Source organism: Coccidioides immitis (genome assembly GCF_000149335.2).
Source record: "Coccidioides immitis RS genomic scaffold supercont3.5, whole genome shotgun sequence".
Taxonomy (NCBI): domain Eukaryota; kingdom Fungi; phylum Ascomycota; class Eurotiomycetes; order Onygenales; family Onygenaceae; genus Coccidioides; species Coccidioides immitis.
In genome coordinates this window covers 465,553-480,344 of record NW_004504307.1, presented here as the reverse complement: position 1 = coordinate 480,344, position 14,792 = coordinate 465,553, and the positions used below count along the sequence as shown (strand labels likewise).

The window sequence follows — 14,792 nt, the reverse complement described above, 5'->3', positions numbered from 1 at the left end:
ACTTAATCACGGGGGTCAACACGCCAATACCACCAGACTGAAGGCATTAATGTTCTAATAAACCAAGAATGGACCTTCAAGGTCGTGGAATGCAGACATCCGCTCACTGGATGAGCTACTTGGCCAGAAAAAAGCAGAATGCGGCGAAGGTGAGGGTATTGGCGTCGTTCAGATCCTTGTTTGGCCAAGGAGCCAACAGACGAGAATTGACTGGCTATGTTCGACGTAACCCTGGCCGCTGCTGCTGTTGGTAGGGCAATGTCAGACTCGGGTCATCATGGATGAGCAGTGTATCAATGTGGATATTCCTAGGATCGGGCCGTATCTCGATTCCAACCGTAAAGCTATCCTTCCAGAATTTGGCAGGGGTTGTTACCGCGGGAAGGGCCCTCGATCGCCAAGATGTGCTCATCGACGCACATCTGACAGCGTGAGAAAAATTGTCCGATAATTGAGGACAATCGTGGTATGCAATTGTAAGTTACAAAGGCTCCCAGCCCTGGATACACTCTCGGTGCACTATCTTTCCAAGGGGCTTGCTTTGCTTCAAGTCCCCTCAACAAACCGAATCCGAGAAGCAGGCAATATACGGGCTTCCGATGAGAAGCGTACGCTGATGACGTGACCACTGAAATGACGACAGCGGCCAACTCGGATCTCAAAGGGATGCACACCCCGGATATGTAACGTCAGATGCAGGTACGCCCAGCTTGCATCAGTGGCTCAGTCCAGTTCCTAGCCATATCCATGCCAACCAGGCAGGCAAGAACGACGATCTTGAAGACAAAGCTCAAAACTTCCCAGCGATTATATTATTAATCGCCTTGTTAAGGATAAACAAGCCTTGGGGATCGCCGAGAGGATGTGCGAAGGACTCAGCACATAATTGCGAGCTTGTGATTTGTCAAGTTCTCGTCTGTTAAGACAAGGGATAAATCAGAGCTTAGTCCCACCATTCTGATATCCGCAAAACAGCGAACCGATCACCCACCAACAGGACATCATGGCCTTCAAACCTGTTCCCATGCTGCTGCGGGCATTGATTCTGGGATCCACTGGTGCGAGGGTCGTTAGCTATGATCTTCTTCGCGTCTTGACAACCCATGGTCGGGAAAGATTCACTATTGTGAAGTTCTACTGCCCAACTGCCACGAAGAGAGATATACACATGGCCGGCCTACGACGTGCAGGCCAGGGAGCAGGAGTCACTGCGGCTCTGTCGTATCCACAAGAACAGTGGTGATAAGGACGAGCTCCACGCAGGCTCCGAAATCACTCTTTTCTTCGCTTTGTTCTCATGGTGCTTCTTGTGGATTCTTTCCCGGTGCTGTTATCGTTCAATCATCATCTCAAGCATGGCCAGTCCAGGATGTGCAGTTTGCAACGAAGTCAAAGGTCGAAGCCTCTCGCGAGGTGTAGGAATTGCATCTTCAACATTTTGGGGTGAATATTTGCATGATACGGTGTATGTAGAATGCGAGTCGTCAGCCCGATCCCGACTTCAATGACTTGGCCGGATGCACTCCGTATTTCCCCGACGCGTTCATTGACGTGCTTCTTATCTCAACGCTTAGATGTTGGAAGCCGCTGGTCCTCGAACCACGTCAGCAGATAGTGGTGGCCAGGCAGAATTTGAACATTTTTGAGAAGTCTGGCTTCCTCTACCAGGGTGAATTGGTGGAGTTGCTAAGCTGCTTGCGATGTTAAACCTTGTTGCGATCGGTGTTCATATACGTATTCCGTACTCCGTACATATGGGGGTGATTTCAGCCGCAAGGGAAGAATCCTGATATCGTCTTGAATTCGTCTTTGCTACGGAGTACTTGAATTTGCTTTTTTATGCCGGGGGCCTGCGATTCACGATCCTCTATTCGGTCGATAAGAACGTCTTGCGGCTGTTTGAGATCAGCGGTTGTCATCTTATTTGTACTCCACTTCTCGGTTAAAAGCATTGATGTTTTTTTTTTTTTTTTTATTAACGCAAGATTGGAATCCAGCGTCGTATGGGTTTCATCAGGGATTAGTGCGCATAGAAAGGTCTCGAGTGAGAAATCCAACACGCACGAACTCTTTGGACCGGGAATGGATAAGAATTTCAGCGCAAACTGGGTCGCCTCATTTTTCCGTACCCATCGCACATTGTTCGAAAACATGATATCTATTAATGCAGTACGATTGTGGAAACAGTCTTCTAGAAGGAAAAGGGGAACCACACCGTGGCCACTCTGAAGGGCTCAACAGCTTTGGATAGTGCACCTTATTGGTTGATGTTGGCTATGGAAATTGTGGAAAATGAAGATGTGGATCTCATAAATTAGCACAGTGTGCTATGCTCCGTACGGAGAAGTGAGTGCGATAACGAGTCGACAAATCAAGAATGCGTTGGTAACCCCTCCAGCAAAACATGTGAAAGGGAATGCTTTGCAATCTGCTTTCTGCCAAGATAGATGATATGTTTGCACTTACAGAACGATTCGGCGGCCTCCGTGACTAGATGGGACTTCGCGCCGGGGATATGCAGCCCATGCAAGTTACCAACATGGATTCAGTAACCTGTGACAGAGTCGACCTATTTATATAACATCCCAGGATCAGGGTACCTGGCCGTTATAAAATCCCGGAATTCTTGGGAGCAGCCTTAAGCCTTGAAACCTGGAGCTTGAATCCGACGTCTGACACCTCCAAAAGGACCATGGATGGTCGCTCCGACTGCATGAATGATGAAACGTGCCACATTCCGGGATAACGACCTCTCGGCATCTATTTGCCCTGGGACGATGGGCGAAATGGAGGTTCACGCAGCCGAGAGAGGGTGGAGGCGCAGATGATCCCTTAATTTAACGAGAGATGGTCAAAGCGCCCAGTCGATTGCGGTCTTCGAACAACCACAAAAAGGCGAACGGTCTGGTGGGCTCGAACGGCTTTCGACGCCAGATTAGCGTTCACACACTTGGCCAGGAATGGAAGCTTAGGGCGCCGCGGTGGGTTCGATGTATGTAGCAATCTGGTGGCCTTCGCTTCCCCCCCCCTCTCTCTCTCTGTGCGAAACTGATCTCAGGTTTGCTTTTCCGGTACGGGGAGTGGGGGAGGCCCGTGGTCGACGGGGGACGTGATAGGTGGGCGGTGGTGTCGTCTCAGAGCGTTTCGCGGTAGGCTAACTGGCTTGGCGTCCTGGAAACGCCCAATTTCGACAACGTTCGTTGACGCTAAAGCTGGCGATCGGATGGACACCAGGCGTTCAATCAGAAGAGAGGAGGAGAACGGAGTATTAACACTCCGGATGCAGATCTTATCTTCTGCTTTGCCCTGAATCCGCCTGCAACTCGCTCTCAGGCGAGAAGGCCTCGGCAAATCCGAACTCCTCGTTTTCCCCATCCGCAACCCAATGAGACAATTCCGATTTGACATCGAGCAACGCTCCGATACAATCGAGAATGGGTTAATAACTCCATTGGTGTGGAGGCCGTCCCAATCAAGTGACGACGCCGGGCACGTTTGCCCAATCAGTGGGAAAATTTGGCTTCGCTTGCATCTCAGTGGCTTTATACTCAATGTCTGAAGGGACGGGGTGGTATCAATGTCCAGACTCCGTCAGGCCTCGTTCCGGATGAATAGGCATTGTTCAGCCATGTGTGTCATCGTGCAAACCTGACCGTGAGGGGGGCTTTGTTTTCTAGAGGGGAGAAAAAGGGCATTGGGACGCCAACAACCTGCAGTGTGTATTCATTGGCCGAAGCTTCGAGCCTGGGAATACATAGGAGCTACAGCACATGCATGGTTTTAAAGTTACAGGTTTTTCCAGTGGCCGAATGTGATGTCCGAAGGGCATTGGATTTGCCTTGGACTCGATTGTTGTGGCTTGCGCCCTTTTCCGTCCTTTCCTTTAGCCAGGGAATCAAACTCAGAGCTGCTGTCCGCGCAAAAAGGCGTCAAAGACGCTGAATAATAGGCGCGGTCTGCCTTTGGACAGCGGCTGGGTGAGATGTTGATTGGTCCTGTGCTCAGCGGGCCAGGGACGGCCAGCCGGAGCTGGCACGACGCGGGAATGGTTGGGAATGTTAACCCTAAATGTTTGGCCTGGACCGCACATTGATGAGCTTGGTTCTTGCTAGATAGAGGTTGCTTCATTGGACCAATATATGGACATCAGACATGCGATGGACTGGGATGAAGCCGCGTCCCTCTTCGGGGACCTTTTTTTGCTGCAACATTCTGGGGAACATCAGCCACGTCGCGCATCGGTAGTTAGTGCATGGAAGACGCTGGAGTTTTGACCCCGCCAACTCGTGAACTACTCAGCCAGAGCCGTGGTTAAGATTCAGGGAGAGCCGAGAGAGAGAGAGAGAGAGAGATCCAGAGGGCATGTGCAGCGAAACTGTATACTATGTATGTATTAATTACTAGCGTGGTCATCCTTAACGCGGCTGGCTTGGCTGCGATGCGGCGGCCTTACAGTCTCGTTACCAGGGATCGCGAATATTACGCGCTAGATTGGCGGGAAAGTGTATTTATGGCGTATCGTTGCTGACAAGACCGGGCTGAAAGGTAGCGGCACAGTCATCATTTCCCCTTTCGGCTCACGCCACCGTCCGAATCCAAAACGTTTCATCTTCCTCCATGCATTGACCGTCAAAGCACCGCTACTCCACAGATTCCCAGAATCCTCGGATCGTGTCCAGAGCCGGCAGCACGCGAAGGGGAGGCCAAATTGGCAAAGAGGAAGAGAAAAAAAAAAGAAAGGCAAGGAAAAAGCAATGGGGGGAAATACAAGAGGAAAAAGAAACTAGCCCCGGTGACGAGCATGGCATGGCATTGCGTGTTTGGGAAAAAAGCGCACTTTATTTTGGCTGCTATCGGGCAGTGTCCAGGGATGTACCGTATGTCCAGACATACATATCCTCCGGACCCTTGATCCTTTTTTATTTTTATTTATTTATTTTTTTTTTATTTATTTTTATTTATTATTATTATTTTTTTTTTTTTTTGAGGGGGATGTTAATGGATCTTCCGTATAGTGCGGCCTCTCAGTGTGCCCTTCGAGCTGAGGAAATACTCCAAAGCTTGTTTGGGCGCGGGCGCGAGGAACACCCTCGTCAGAAAAGCTACATCTATATACATATTTTGACTTCTTGTGAGGAGTACGGAGTACTCTGTACATCCAGATACTTGCGTCTTGAGGTCACACTGTCCAAGGAATTTCACTCATAAACTTCTTCAACACTCATGTGGCTTTCCGCTGATCACCACTGTAAAGGTCTCATCAACTCGATGGCCCAGAACCCTCTTCTTTCCGTTTGATCATTGCTCCATCTATGCTTTCCATCACCTGGTTCAGCGTCCAATGGCAGCATTGATGGCCTTTAATTTCTTTTCGTCCCTCCGTGGCGTTGTGGTTCGAAGGTGGAGTGAGTGGTCCGCTCGCACTCCATAAATCGAGGCCAGAAATAGCCTAATTTATGCCTCTCCGCTTTTAATGATTTGCGGGTGGATGTTGTTTTTGGTTAGACTACCTGTCCGATGGGCCATTAATTTTGCAATCTAATAATATGTCCTGACTGTGTGGTAACTAAGCTCTTGGTTACGCACACCGCGCAGGAGCAAGCAAAAAAGTCTTGGGCGTTTCACCCCATGGCTAGTTAGCTTGGGTTATTTTTTATTTTTTTTATCTATTTTATTCTATTTACGTTTTTTGTTCGTTTCTAAATTGCGGACCGGGGCCCTTTTTTATTTTTTTTTATTTTTTTTCGCTCGGTTCCTCTTTCAACTCCCCTCATTTCTCTCATAAGCAATTCGCATGAATTGGCTTCGTATTTGGGTTCTTGCCTTCTCTGCATCCTGGCCTCCTGGGTTATAATCCACCCGCGGCAACCCATTTCAATCTGTCCCCCTTCAAAATCCCTCCATCAATATACCCCCCCGGAATAGGGAGTATAATACTGGGCGATCATATCTTGCGGTCTCTGATGCCCTCTTGTTCATACTAGATCTTGGGGGCCGGCTGCTTGTGGCGTGGAGAACTGCAGCCTTGGGTCATTTCGGGCATGGCATTAAACCCTGATAATCTCAGCACAAGATTTCCTTCCGTGTCGCATGGGAGCCAGAACACATCCAGATTCCCCATCACAGTCTACTCCAGTTAGTCAACAATAGGCCCTTCGCTTTTGTTGCCTCTTGGAGCGCGTGACCGGCTTGAAGAAACTATGCATGGAGCCGTCCACCGACAACATATCTCAGGAATCTTCACAGGGCTTGGCAATGGAGGCCTCAACCGGCGGCACTGCAGACAAGAAACGAAACAAACTCGGATACCATAGAACCTCCGTTGCTTGCGGTAAGCATACTATCTCCGTTTAATCAATATCTGCAGGCGAGCCGTCAACGAGCCGGATTTGCGACGACTTGGCGTTTTCTTTCTTTCTTTCTTTCTTTCTTTCTTTCTTTTGTTGCCTGGGATCGCTTCGCGACACTGCTGACGCTTCACGGATTTTTTTTTATCTTTCAAAATAAAAGTCCACTGCAGACGAAGGAAGATCCGGTGTTTACTTGCTCCCGATGACGCCCAAGGACGATGCGAGAACTGCATCCGCCTGAAGAAAGAATGCCATTTTTACCCAGTGGACCAACAACCACCGGTGGAGAAAAGAAGTCGCGCAGGATCCAAAGCAGAACCCCCAACGCCGGACGCGTCAATGGTCACCACTCCCACACTTCTCGGCCGCGGGCCGATGATGGAGCAGAAAGATTCCTATTTCCCGTATCCTTCAATCCCCGTGAACGCGACTCCGGACATGGCGACCTTCAACCCTGGTACCTACGGGGCCACGACAATGTCGCCATACTCACCAGGTTTGTCATTTGCCACATTTGGTCGTCTATTTCAAGGCGTTCATTAATCAAACTCTCGCATAGACCCCACCACAGCTCTCAGCTCCGTGCAATCCTTAGCCCAACCAGCGACATGGGATGCTTCTTCCATTTACGATCAGCAGGTTTCTAGCGTCCCTCCCCCGCTCCAGGCCAGTTCACCGACAGGTGCCATTTGGGATCAAAGTACGCCAATGACCACTCCTATTTCTTCTATCTCTGCATTGAGTGCTACTGCAAGTCCTACAGGACTCGTTCCACCCAACGTTACAGGAAATTCCGCGTTTGGCATCGTGACAGATGCGACAGCCTGGAACCTGCAACCCAGCACCATGCCCCTCTCAAGTCCTGAGGTTACTGCGCCAGGGTACACGGCCCAGTTACATGCACCATTACCTTCGGAGTATAAGCCTCATATTGGAAACCCCGCCCGGATGTATTCAGTTCCTATGGCCGTGCCCGTTTCCGGAATCCAACCACCGCACAACGTTCCTGTTTCATATGACGTTCAGCAGCAGTCTTTGGCCTACAATACCTGGAGCAACATGGCTCCTGCAGATATTTCTACTTCCAACCAGCCAATTGTTCCGGGAATCCCAGATCCCATGGCCCCTTGGTACGGAGACAGTGGGGTCCCGTACGCCCACATGAAGCAAGATGCGCCGATTGTGACCAGCTCACTGCAGCCGTTTGACCCTGGCGTTCCACATCCGATGCAAAAACCATAATCCTCCCTTTATATATGCAGACATATCGCTTTACGACCCGAACACCGCTGCAGAGTTCTCCCTCTTGCCCTTTTTGGGACGCCGTCCAAGGGTTCTACGGTGATCTGGCCTCGGCTCTTATCGTCCTTTCAGTTTGAATCGGAAAGAATTGTTTATGGCGCATTGCACATTTTCATCTCGGTGTTGGTTCATCCCCATTAGCAGGGCGTAGATAAAAAAAGACAAAGGGGCATCAGTTGTTTTACGGCTTTGCGTGTTTTGGCTTTCCAGTTCTCGGCATCAGGGCTTGCCAGTGACTACACTCCGTTCTTTTCTATCTCTCTCTCTCTCTCTCTCACACATCTTTTTTTTCCTCCATCTCTCCAATACAGCAAAGTTCGTGCGGTTCATATACCCTTTTCCGTTTTTTCCGGCTACGGTTTTGACGACTAACGTGCTCCGAGAGTAACGATTTACTTTTGGAATGTTCTCTGAGAGAATTTTTTTCCCCCATTTCGCGCAGGCAAGTCGAGCTTGGGTACTTTCTTTCGAGGTCTTTTTTTCTTTTCTTTTCTTTTTTTTTTCTTTTGGATTTTTTTGATTCATTTCATTGGTGTATTTCTTTTTCATTTTGACTTTTTTTTACGCATGGAATGATGAGTCGACCATCCCTGCCGACTCTTTGACTCGGCCGGTGTGATTTTTCGATTCCTGCCGGTTTGACTTTGGGCGGATTTGAATTTGAGATACTTCCTTGTCTCCCTTTCAATTTCATCGGTTTTGGGATTTCTTTTTTCTTTTCCGTGGATTTTTGCTTTTCTATTTCTTTTTTCACACTTTCTATATTACCGTTTTGGGTTTTCGGTTCTTCAGATTTTGGAAACTTTTTATATATATATTTTCTTTTTCTTTTCTTTTCCTCTTCTTTTCCTCTTCCTCTTTTTTTTTTTTTTTTTTGGCTGCCGTCTTTCTTACCTTCTTCATCTTGGAACGAACCGAATGCCTCTGGTGTATACAATAGGCAGCATACATACAGACTCCATATACAATACCATGACCAGATCCTCGCACATATTAGGCATGGATTACTCCGTAGATGGAACAACCTTTTCTTGGCCAAAACTTTCATCTACGGGCTCTGTACGGAGTACGGGAGTAGGTTATGCATTTTGAAGTCCAACATGTTGAGAACAGATGAGAGAGGGAAACAGAAAAAAAGGAAAGAAAAATAGAAAGCAACTGAAGCATAAATGAAACATTGTGATCCGGAGGAAAGGAGATCGAATCGCTCTCCATTTTTTTTCTGATGCATCCAAATTTCGTCCTTGAAACAGGGAACATTATACTAGATACGGAGCGCATCTTTCAAGCTCTCCTGCATTGGCCTCCTTTTATTTTATTTTTCTTTTTTCCAATTCTTTTCTTTTTGGGTTCGAAAGCATAGCCACAGAGTTCACATGTTTAAAGGTGACACTATGATTCAATCTCAGCGATGGACAGGTTCTCGCTGTCGCAGCAGACATTACGTACATGAAGTCAGCCCAAGTACCATTTCGTCCTTCCCCCCTTTCCAGCTCAGCCGGCGAACCCCTGTTAACTGTTGCTCTTGGCAAACCGACCGGCTATTAATTCCCACCCTGAACCCCCCCGGGAGTGGTGTTGGCTCCCCGCTTGATCACGTTTCCCTTGGGAGAGATCATCAGTGTGAAAAAAGGAATCTTAGATCTTTGAGGTGGTGCCGGGCCTGAATGGAGGGAAAAGTGGATTTGTTTGGTCAGTCAATCATTCATGGGAATTATTTATAGCGTCTCACATGATACTCTTCGGGATGTTTTCTTCTGTGTATCTCACATTCGGGGGACAAACATGGAAATTAAAGGTAGAGAACAAGAATGAGAAAAAGAAAGAAAAAGGAAAGGCAAGGGTAGAGAAGGGACACTGTGACAGCAATTCACACCACCCTCCATTTCACATGTTTCGACTATGCATGTTGCAGGCAAAATGGCTTTCCTTTTTTTTGGAATGATTTTTTTTGTTTGTTCCTCACATGTGTTCATGGAAAAAGGCCAAGACGGTCTTGTACCCATTCTCATATTCCTTCTTGACTTCCGGGTTCGCTAGATCTCCTCTCGCCGCCATCCATCCGTGGATCTGCGTCGGCCAGGTCTGGACGAGATTCGGCACCTTCAGGTTCTTCTTGTACTGCTCGATGACGTCGACCTCTTCGTCCATGGACGCCAGAAGAGCCATGGGGATAGTCACGCTCTCTGCGTCCTTGGGATCCACCATGGCAGGATGACACTGCACGGCGGCCCTGAAGAGAGAATCCCGGCCGGCGGCGAGAGAGGTGATCTTCCCGCCCCAGCAGTAGCCCATCATGCCCCAGGATTTGAAGCCTGCGCCGCCGGGGGCGAGCTTATTAGCTTCCTCGAGGACACCGGGGATGCGGGGGAGGGTGTTTGGCGGTGGAGCCCTGGTCTGGAAGAATTGACTCAAGTTTTGCTGGTGCTCCTCGGTCTGGGGAGGGTACCAGGAGATATTGGCTGGGGAGCCATCGAAGAAATCGGGCATGAAGACGCGGTACTTGCGGTCTGGGTCGGACGTGGAGACGATATCTGCGCCTTGGAGGGTCTGGGGAAAGAAGCCGAAGATGTCTATGGTGCAATTATTTGAATGTTGGCGGGTGGTTTTCTTCTCTTTTCTTTTTTTTCCTCTTTTCTTTTTTTTTTTTTTGTTTCATGGTGATTGTTGGTGGGAACTTACCGTAGACAACGAGGATGGCTTCCTGGGCAGATTCGGGACCGGTGACATCTTCCTCGAGTTAGTCTAGTCAACCCTGGTCGCCAAAAGCAAAACAAGGTATTTTGATAGGGGAGCAAGATACAGGTCTTCATTCCATTGAGGGTGATGTATTTGCCCTTGGTCTCGTACCCGGACGAGATCACTGGTGGGATACTGCATTAAAAAAAAAGCAAAAACCAAAAAAAAGTGGCCATGCGTCAGCAAACCATTCCAGACCCCGTCCATGCACGATGACGGTGAGGACTTACGAGCAGCAGGCCTTGCTGTAGTTGGACATGTCTACTGTGCCGCAGCTGTATGCGCGCAAACGGGAAGCAAGCAGTCGATGAGTGTATCTGGGAGCTGGCAGAGAGGGTCTGAGCGGTCTGGAGCAAGATGGAATCGGACAGGCGAAGGACGGGAATTGATTAGTGTAGCACGTACCGAATCGAGGTCAGAGAGAGATAGAGTGAGAGAGAGATCACTTTGTTTCGTGTTTGTTGTGTTGGCGAGGAGTGTTTCGGCGCTGGCGGGGTAGTTAATAGAAAACAACCAACTTACTAACGAGCCAAGTTTCTTGATGGCGGGGTGTTTCGTCGTCGTGTTTCCTCGGCCACCGAGGCGTCTTCGCCGGGCAGCGCACAACGACGCGGCCTGGCAACCTTGCGCTGGGCACTACTCCAGTCTACTGGGTAATGGTGATGGATTGATGATTTGATGAGCAGGTTTCACTTTTCTCATTTCTTGACAGAGGCTCTTACAGGGTCTTACGAGACAGGGTATGCACACCAGAAGAACGGAAGAAAAGAGCGACGAAGAAGGAGAATTGAGAGCACGAGAATAAGCCATATACAACTACAGAGCTTTCCCAGGTTGGCCCGAGACCGAGCTTGCTCTGATGCCACCTTCACAGGACCTTGCGCCCACCCGAAGGACAACGGGCACGTTCGCTGCTCGTGCTTCGCGAATAGAGCAAGCAAGGCACGTCCGTCCAATCCGCGCAACAACGGCATCGGTCCCTACGGCAGAGCACCACGCTCGCACGTACGCCTCCTTGTCCACGCCCCCTCGAGCGTCGATTATGTACGTCTCCCGTCGTCGCAAACGGCGCCAGCGTCTGGTCGGGTCCACAAAGCCCAAGAACTCATCCGGATGCGCCATAAAGCTGATCCGGGGCTTGAGCTGCTGCAGCACGGGCATCTTGGCTAGCACAGAGATCGGAATATAGCGGTATGGATACGATACTGTGTGTAGCGGATGCCCGGGAAGTCGCGGTTGACCGCTTGGTCTTAGCTTCCGGGCAAGCATCTCCGTTTCGCCGACGTCCCCTTCTCCCCCCGAGTCGTCTGAGACGAAGGGGTGGACGTGGCGGTGGTAGCTTGGCTGGCTCCTGGCTCTCGATGCACTGGGGCATAAATGTGCGATATATCCAGGCGGAGGCAGACAGGTGTATGACGAGATGAATTGGACGTTGAACGTCAGAGGGAAGGTAACCAGCTCCGACTTGGAATCGTGCTGAGAGACCTTGAAACTTACCAACGCTGACGCTTTTCGTGGTATACCGGATCCTGGCTCCCCCCTTTGCCCTTCATCTCCGTGAACTGAAAGCGTGAGCCGTTCAAAACAGACGTTGGTCGTCAGGCACTCTGTGTCTTGGTGGTCGATCGGAAGAGAGAATGCCCTAGGTGTCAAGTCTCCTTCTGCCCCCAGCGGGGATGACTCTAAGAGTATTTTGCTTCCCTGATGAATACGTGCTTCCCCTCGGGAAACATAATTATCTTTCGAGGCAATCTCAACCCAACAATTGATGATGTTTTCTCCATCTTCGTCTTGAGGCATGATGTTACACCCCGCCCACCCCATACACAGTGAACGTGGGAAGAACGTGCTTAGAACACGGCCCACGATACATACTTTGCTCCAGTAGCTTCTCCCTTGATAGATAAAGCCACCGTATAAATTCGCAATCGGTCCTAGCCGTTTTAGGGCGTGCGTATCATTTTCCAGTAGAGTCGCTATCAAGAGATCGTTGGTTGACTCGCCAGGTATGATAAATCCAGAAAGCCAGGATCGAGATGCCCAGCCCCCCAGATATAACATATCTTTTTCGGCTTCATCTGGCGGGACTTGTAGGTGGATGAGTTTTGCTGTTAGGCTTTTTCGATACATGTCCTGCCGCTCCAGGCGGTGATGGGACGTCGCGGTAGTTTTTAACGGCGAATCAAACGCCATTATCATCGAGTGCTCATCTGTTAAAGCGTTAGAAACTTTAGCTGCCAGTTTTTCCTTCATCTTTTCAATTCCTGGCCACTCCAGTGCTTCTGCGAACACAAATAGCCCTTCAAGTTGTCGCATGGGGAAACGAGGGAGGAGGCGGCAATGCCACGGAGAGTCTATGGTTTGGGGGACCTTCGGCTTCGAACGGGAAAATCTCGCCTTGATGCGGCTGGATTTGGACTTGGGAGCGGTGGGTGGCTGCTCCTCAACCTTCTCGTGCAGGCTGTACTTGAACGTCAGGTTCTCGACAGCTCGGCGGCCAGAAATAATTCCCCAGTCGATCTGATGTGTTCTCATCTCATTCATTTGATAGATGTCTTGCGGCGTGATGAGCAAGCTTTTCGACTTTGCAATGACGCCGAGTTTCACGGCTGCGTCAACCCGAAGCACCAGTTCTCCAGTCAGAAGGATCTGAAAGAGAAGCCATTTCCGCTCGATGCCATCATCTCCCTCATCTGGGACTGGGTCTAAACAATCGCCATCCAGATGAGGAGGCACCTCCCACAGCAGCTGTCCCGCACGAATCCTCCATTCCACAAGGCTAAAGTCTATCCATGCCCCCTTGACAGCAAGAATTTGCATCAGCACGACGATTTGATACTTCAAACTACCCGGTTCGGCTGGGACATAGTCTCTCAGTTCCCTCGGCAGAGGGTACAAAAATCTCGAGAACAACTCGTCGTTGAGTTGTGTCACGCTTTCGTTGTCTAGAATACTCTTCTGCTGATATCTGCACATAACATCCTCACGAACCCCACACAGCTTTTCCAACCGCTCTGCTATAGCCTTCATGGAACAGGAGCGAACCCCCAGGCGGCGCCAAGCGGTAGGGCCTTCCCTGAGTAGATCTGCACGGTCAACCATGATCCGCGGTCGACAGTATGAATATGGATCGTTAGGACGGCTGGAAAGGGTCCCGGGAAATATATCTTTGTGTTGTGGGTCCGAGTGCGTATGGGCGATATACCTAGAGGAGTGTGCAATTGGAAGTTCTAAATAATTGCGAAACCCAACACACCCTGGTTCCTTTGCCCGAGCCGAGAGCATATTCGGAACTTCGAACACACCTAGGTCGAAAGTTGGCCGTCTTCCCTCTGTTTTCTGGGTCCAATATTTCAATGTTGGCCGTGGATCATTTGGATCTTGACATACGGGAAGATGTGCATGAAGCGTCGACAGGGAGTGAGAAGGGTGATTCAGAGGCTTTCGGTCTCGCAGATTTTGTATGGAAGTATTGTCATCCCAGGGGAAGAGGATATGTGGGTACCAGAGCGAGTTTCTGCCCCTTTCCAAAAGGAAGTGTGGAGCCCCAGAGAAGATATCTTTCAGCTCCTGCTCGGAGAAAGGCGAGTCGGGTTGGTGGACAACGCCATCAATATGCTCAATGTGACTGCCGGAGGCAGCTTCATAGACCTCTTGAAGTGCGGCGGGTGTGTTTGGTCCCGCGTCACTCCCAGCAGCTAGGCTTTCAATTTCCGAGAGTGAGCATCCTGAATCTGACGCTTCCGGCGGTATTGGTTGGGCCTAATATACCGGTTAGCCTATCATTGGATAAAACTCCGCGTAGGCAAAGATTTACAGGACTTTGGTCTCTCTTCCCTAGCCTGCCTAATTTCAAACCACCACCGCAGCTCGACCGCGCGCTCCCGGTGGATTTGTGTCGCTTGAACTGCCTTCTAACCATTCCGCTCAGGGTTCCACCCTCACGCTGGCCTGATTGCGAGTCTGAAGACATTGCCTGCGCTGGGAATTGAACGGTAAATAGAAGGAGAGTAGGAAGGATGATGTTTTTTTGAACTCCGATCTCCAGATGTATGGCCACCAGCTTTCGGGAAACATGTGCGTGGCTGGAGCCTCTAGACTACCGGAGCCAAGCCATGCTCTGCCGATGACGTTACGGCCGCAGTACGTAGTCAGCTGGGTGCCAAGGCTCCCGAAGAACTTCCGCTCCGGGGCCGGAGAGATCATCTATGCGGTTAGGCCTGGTGACAAAGAACACGGGCAGTTTGGCCAAGAATTGCTGCGAGCAAGTGGCCAAATCTGCAAATGAAAAAGTCACTCTGATTAGCCGGGGAGAAAAGTAGACCATCCTTGGCTCATGATAAGCTTGCACGATTAGCATATCGGGGAAAGTAGGACCAGTAACTTTCCGGGGACCTTAAG

General features: G+C 49.9%; 5 protein-coding genes across 6 annotated transcripts; 3 read left to right on the top strand and 2 right to left on the bottom strand.

Annotated features, from left to right (window-relative positions):
• Nucleotides 1–68: 68 nt before the first annotated feature.
• On the top strand, nt 69–1,243 carry CIMG_10001 (uncharacterized protein; the record flags this gene model as incomplete). The annotated part of the gene is made up of 3 exons (XM_001238978.2): nt 69–149; nt 255–430; nt 976–1,243. 3 exons carry the CDS (start codon nt 69–71, stop codon nt 1,241–1,243), a joined length of 525 nt encoding a protein of 174 aa, XP_001238979.2.
• A 1,604-nt stretch (nt 1,244–2,847) lies between these two features.
• On the top strand, nt 2,848–3,615 carry CIMG_10000 (uncharacterized protein; the record flags this gene model as incomplete). The annotated part of the gene is made up of 4 exons (XM_001238977.2): nt 2,848–2,992; nt 3,059–3,149; nt 3,334–3,493; nt 3,538–3,615. 4 exons carry the CDS (start codon nt 2,848–2,850, stop codon nt 3,613–3,615), a joined length of 474 nt encoding a protein of 157 aa, XP_001238978.2.
• Nucleotides 3,616–5,774: 2,159 nt separating this feature from the next.
• Nucleotides 5,775–7,592, top strand: CIMG_09999 (uncharacterized protein; the record flags this gene model as incomplete). Its single annotated transcript, XM_001238976.2, has 3 exons — nt 5,775–6,331; nt 6,511–6,846; nt 6,910–7,592. Exons 1-3 carry the CDS (start codon nt 6,205–6,207, stop codon nt 7,590–7,592), a joined length of 1,146 nt encoding a protein of 381 aa, XP_001238977.2. The 5' UTR covers nt 5,775–6,204.
• Nucleotides 7,593–9,016: 1,424 nt separating this feature from the next.
• Nucleotides 9,017–10,897, bottom strand: CIMG_09997. 2 transcript variants are annotated; one of them, XM_004444589.1, is made up of 7 exons: nt 10,797–10,897; nt 10,622–10,715; nt 10,456–10,526; nt 10,335–10,382; nt 9,619–10,225; nt 9,102–9,315; nt 9,017–9,044 (listed from the first exon to the last, which is right to left on the bottom strand). In XM_004444589.1, the coding sequence occupies exons 2-6, from the start codon at nt 10,648–10,650 to the stop codon at nt 9,291–9,293; spliced, it is 780 nt and encodes a 259-aa protein (XP_004444646.1). In that variant the 5' UTR covers nt 10,651–10,715; nt 10,797–10,897; the 3' UTR covers nt 9,017–9,044; nt 9,102–9,290. The 2 variants fall into 2 exon arrangements, with proteins under 2 accessions (XP_004444646.1, XP_004444647.1); XM_004444590.1 differs by lacking the exons at nt 9,017–9,044; nt 9,102–9,315 and having other exon boundaries at nt 9,344–10,225.
• Nucleotides 10,898–11,058: 161 nt separating this feature from the next.
• On the bottom strand, nt 11,059–14,735 carry CIMG_09996 (uncharacterized protein). Its single transcript, XM_001238973.2, has 2 exons — nt 14,209–14,735; nt 11,059–14,153 (listed from the first exon to the last, which is right to left on the bottom strand). Exons 1-2 carry the CDS (start codon nt 14,362–14,364, stop codon nt 11,208–11,210), a joined length of 3,102 nt encoding a protein of 1,033 aa, XP_001238974.2. The 5' UTR covers nt 14,365–14,735; the 3' UTR covers nt 11,059–11,207.
• Nucleotides 14,736–14,792: the final 57 nt, after the last annotated feature.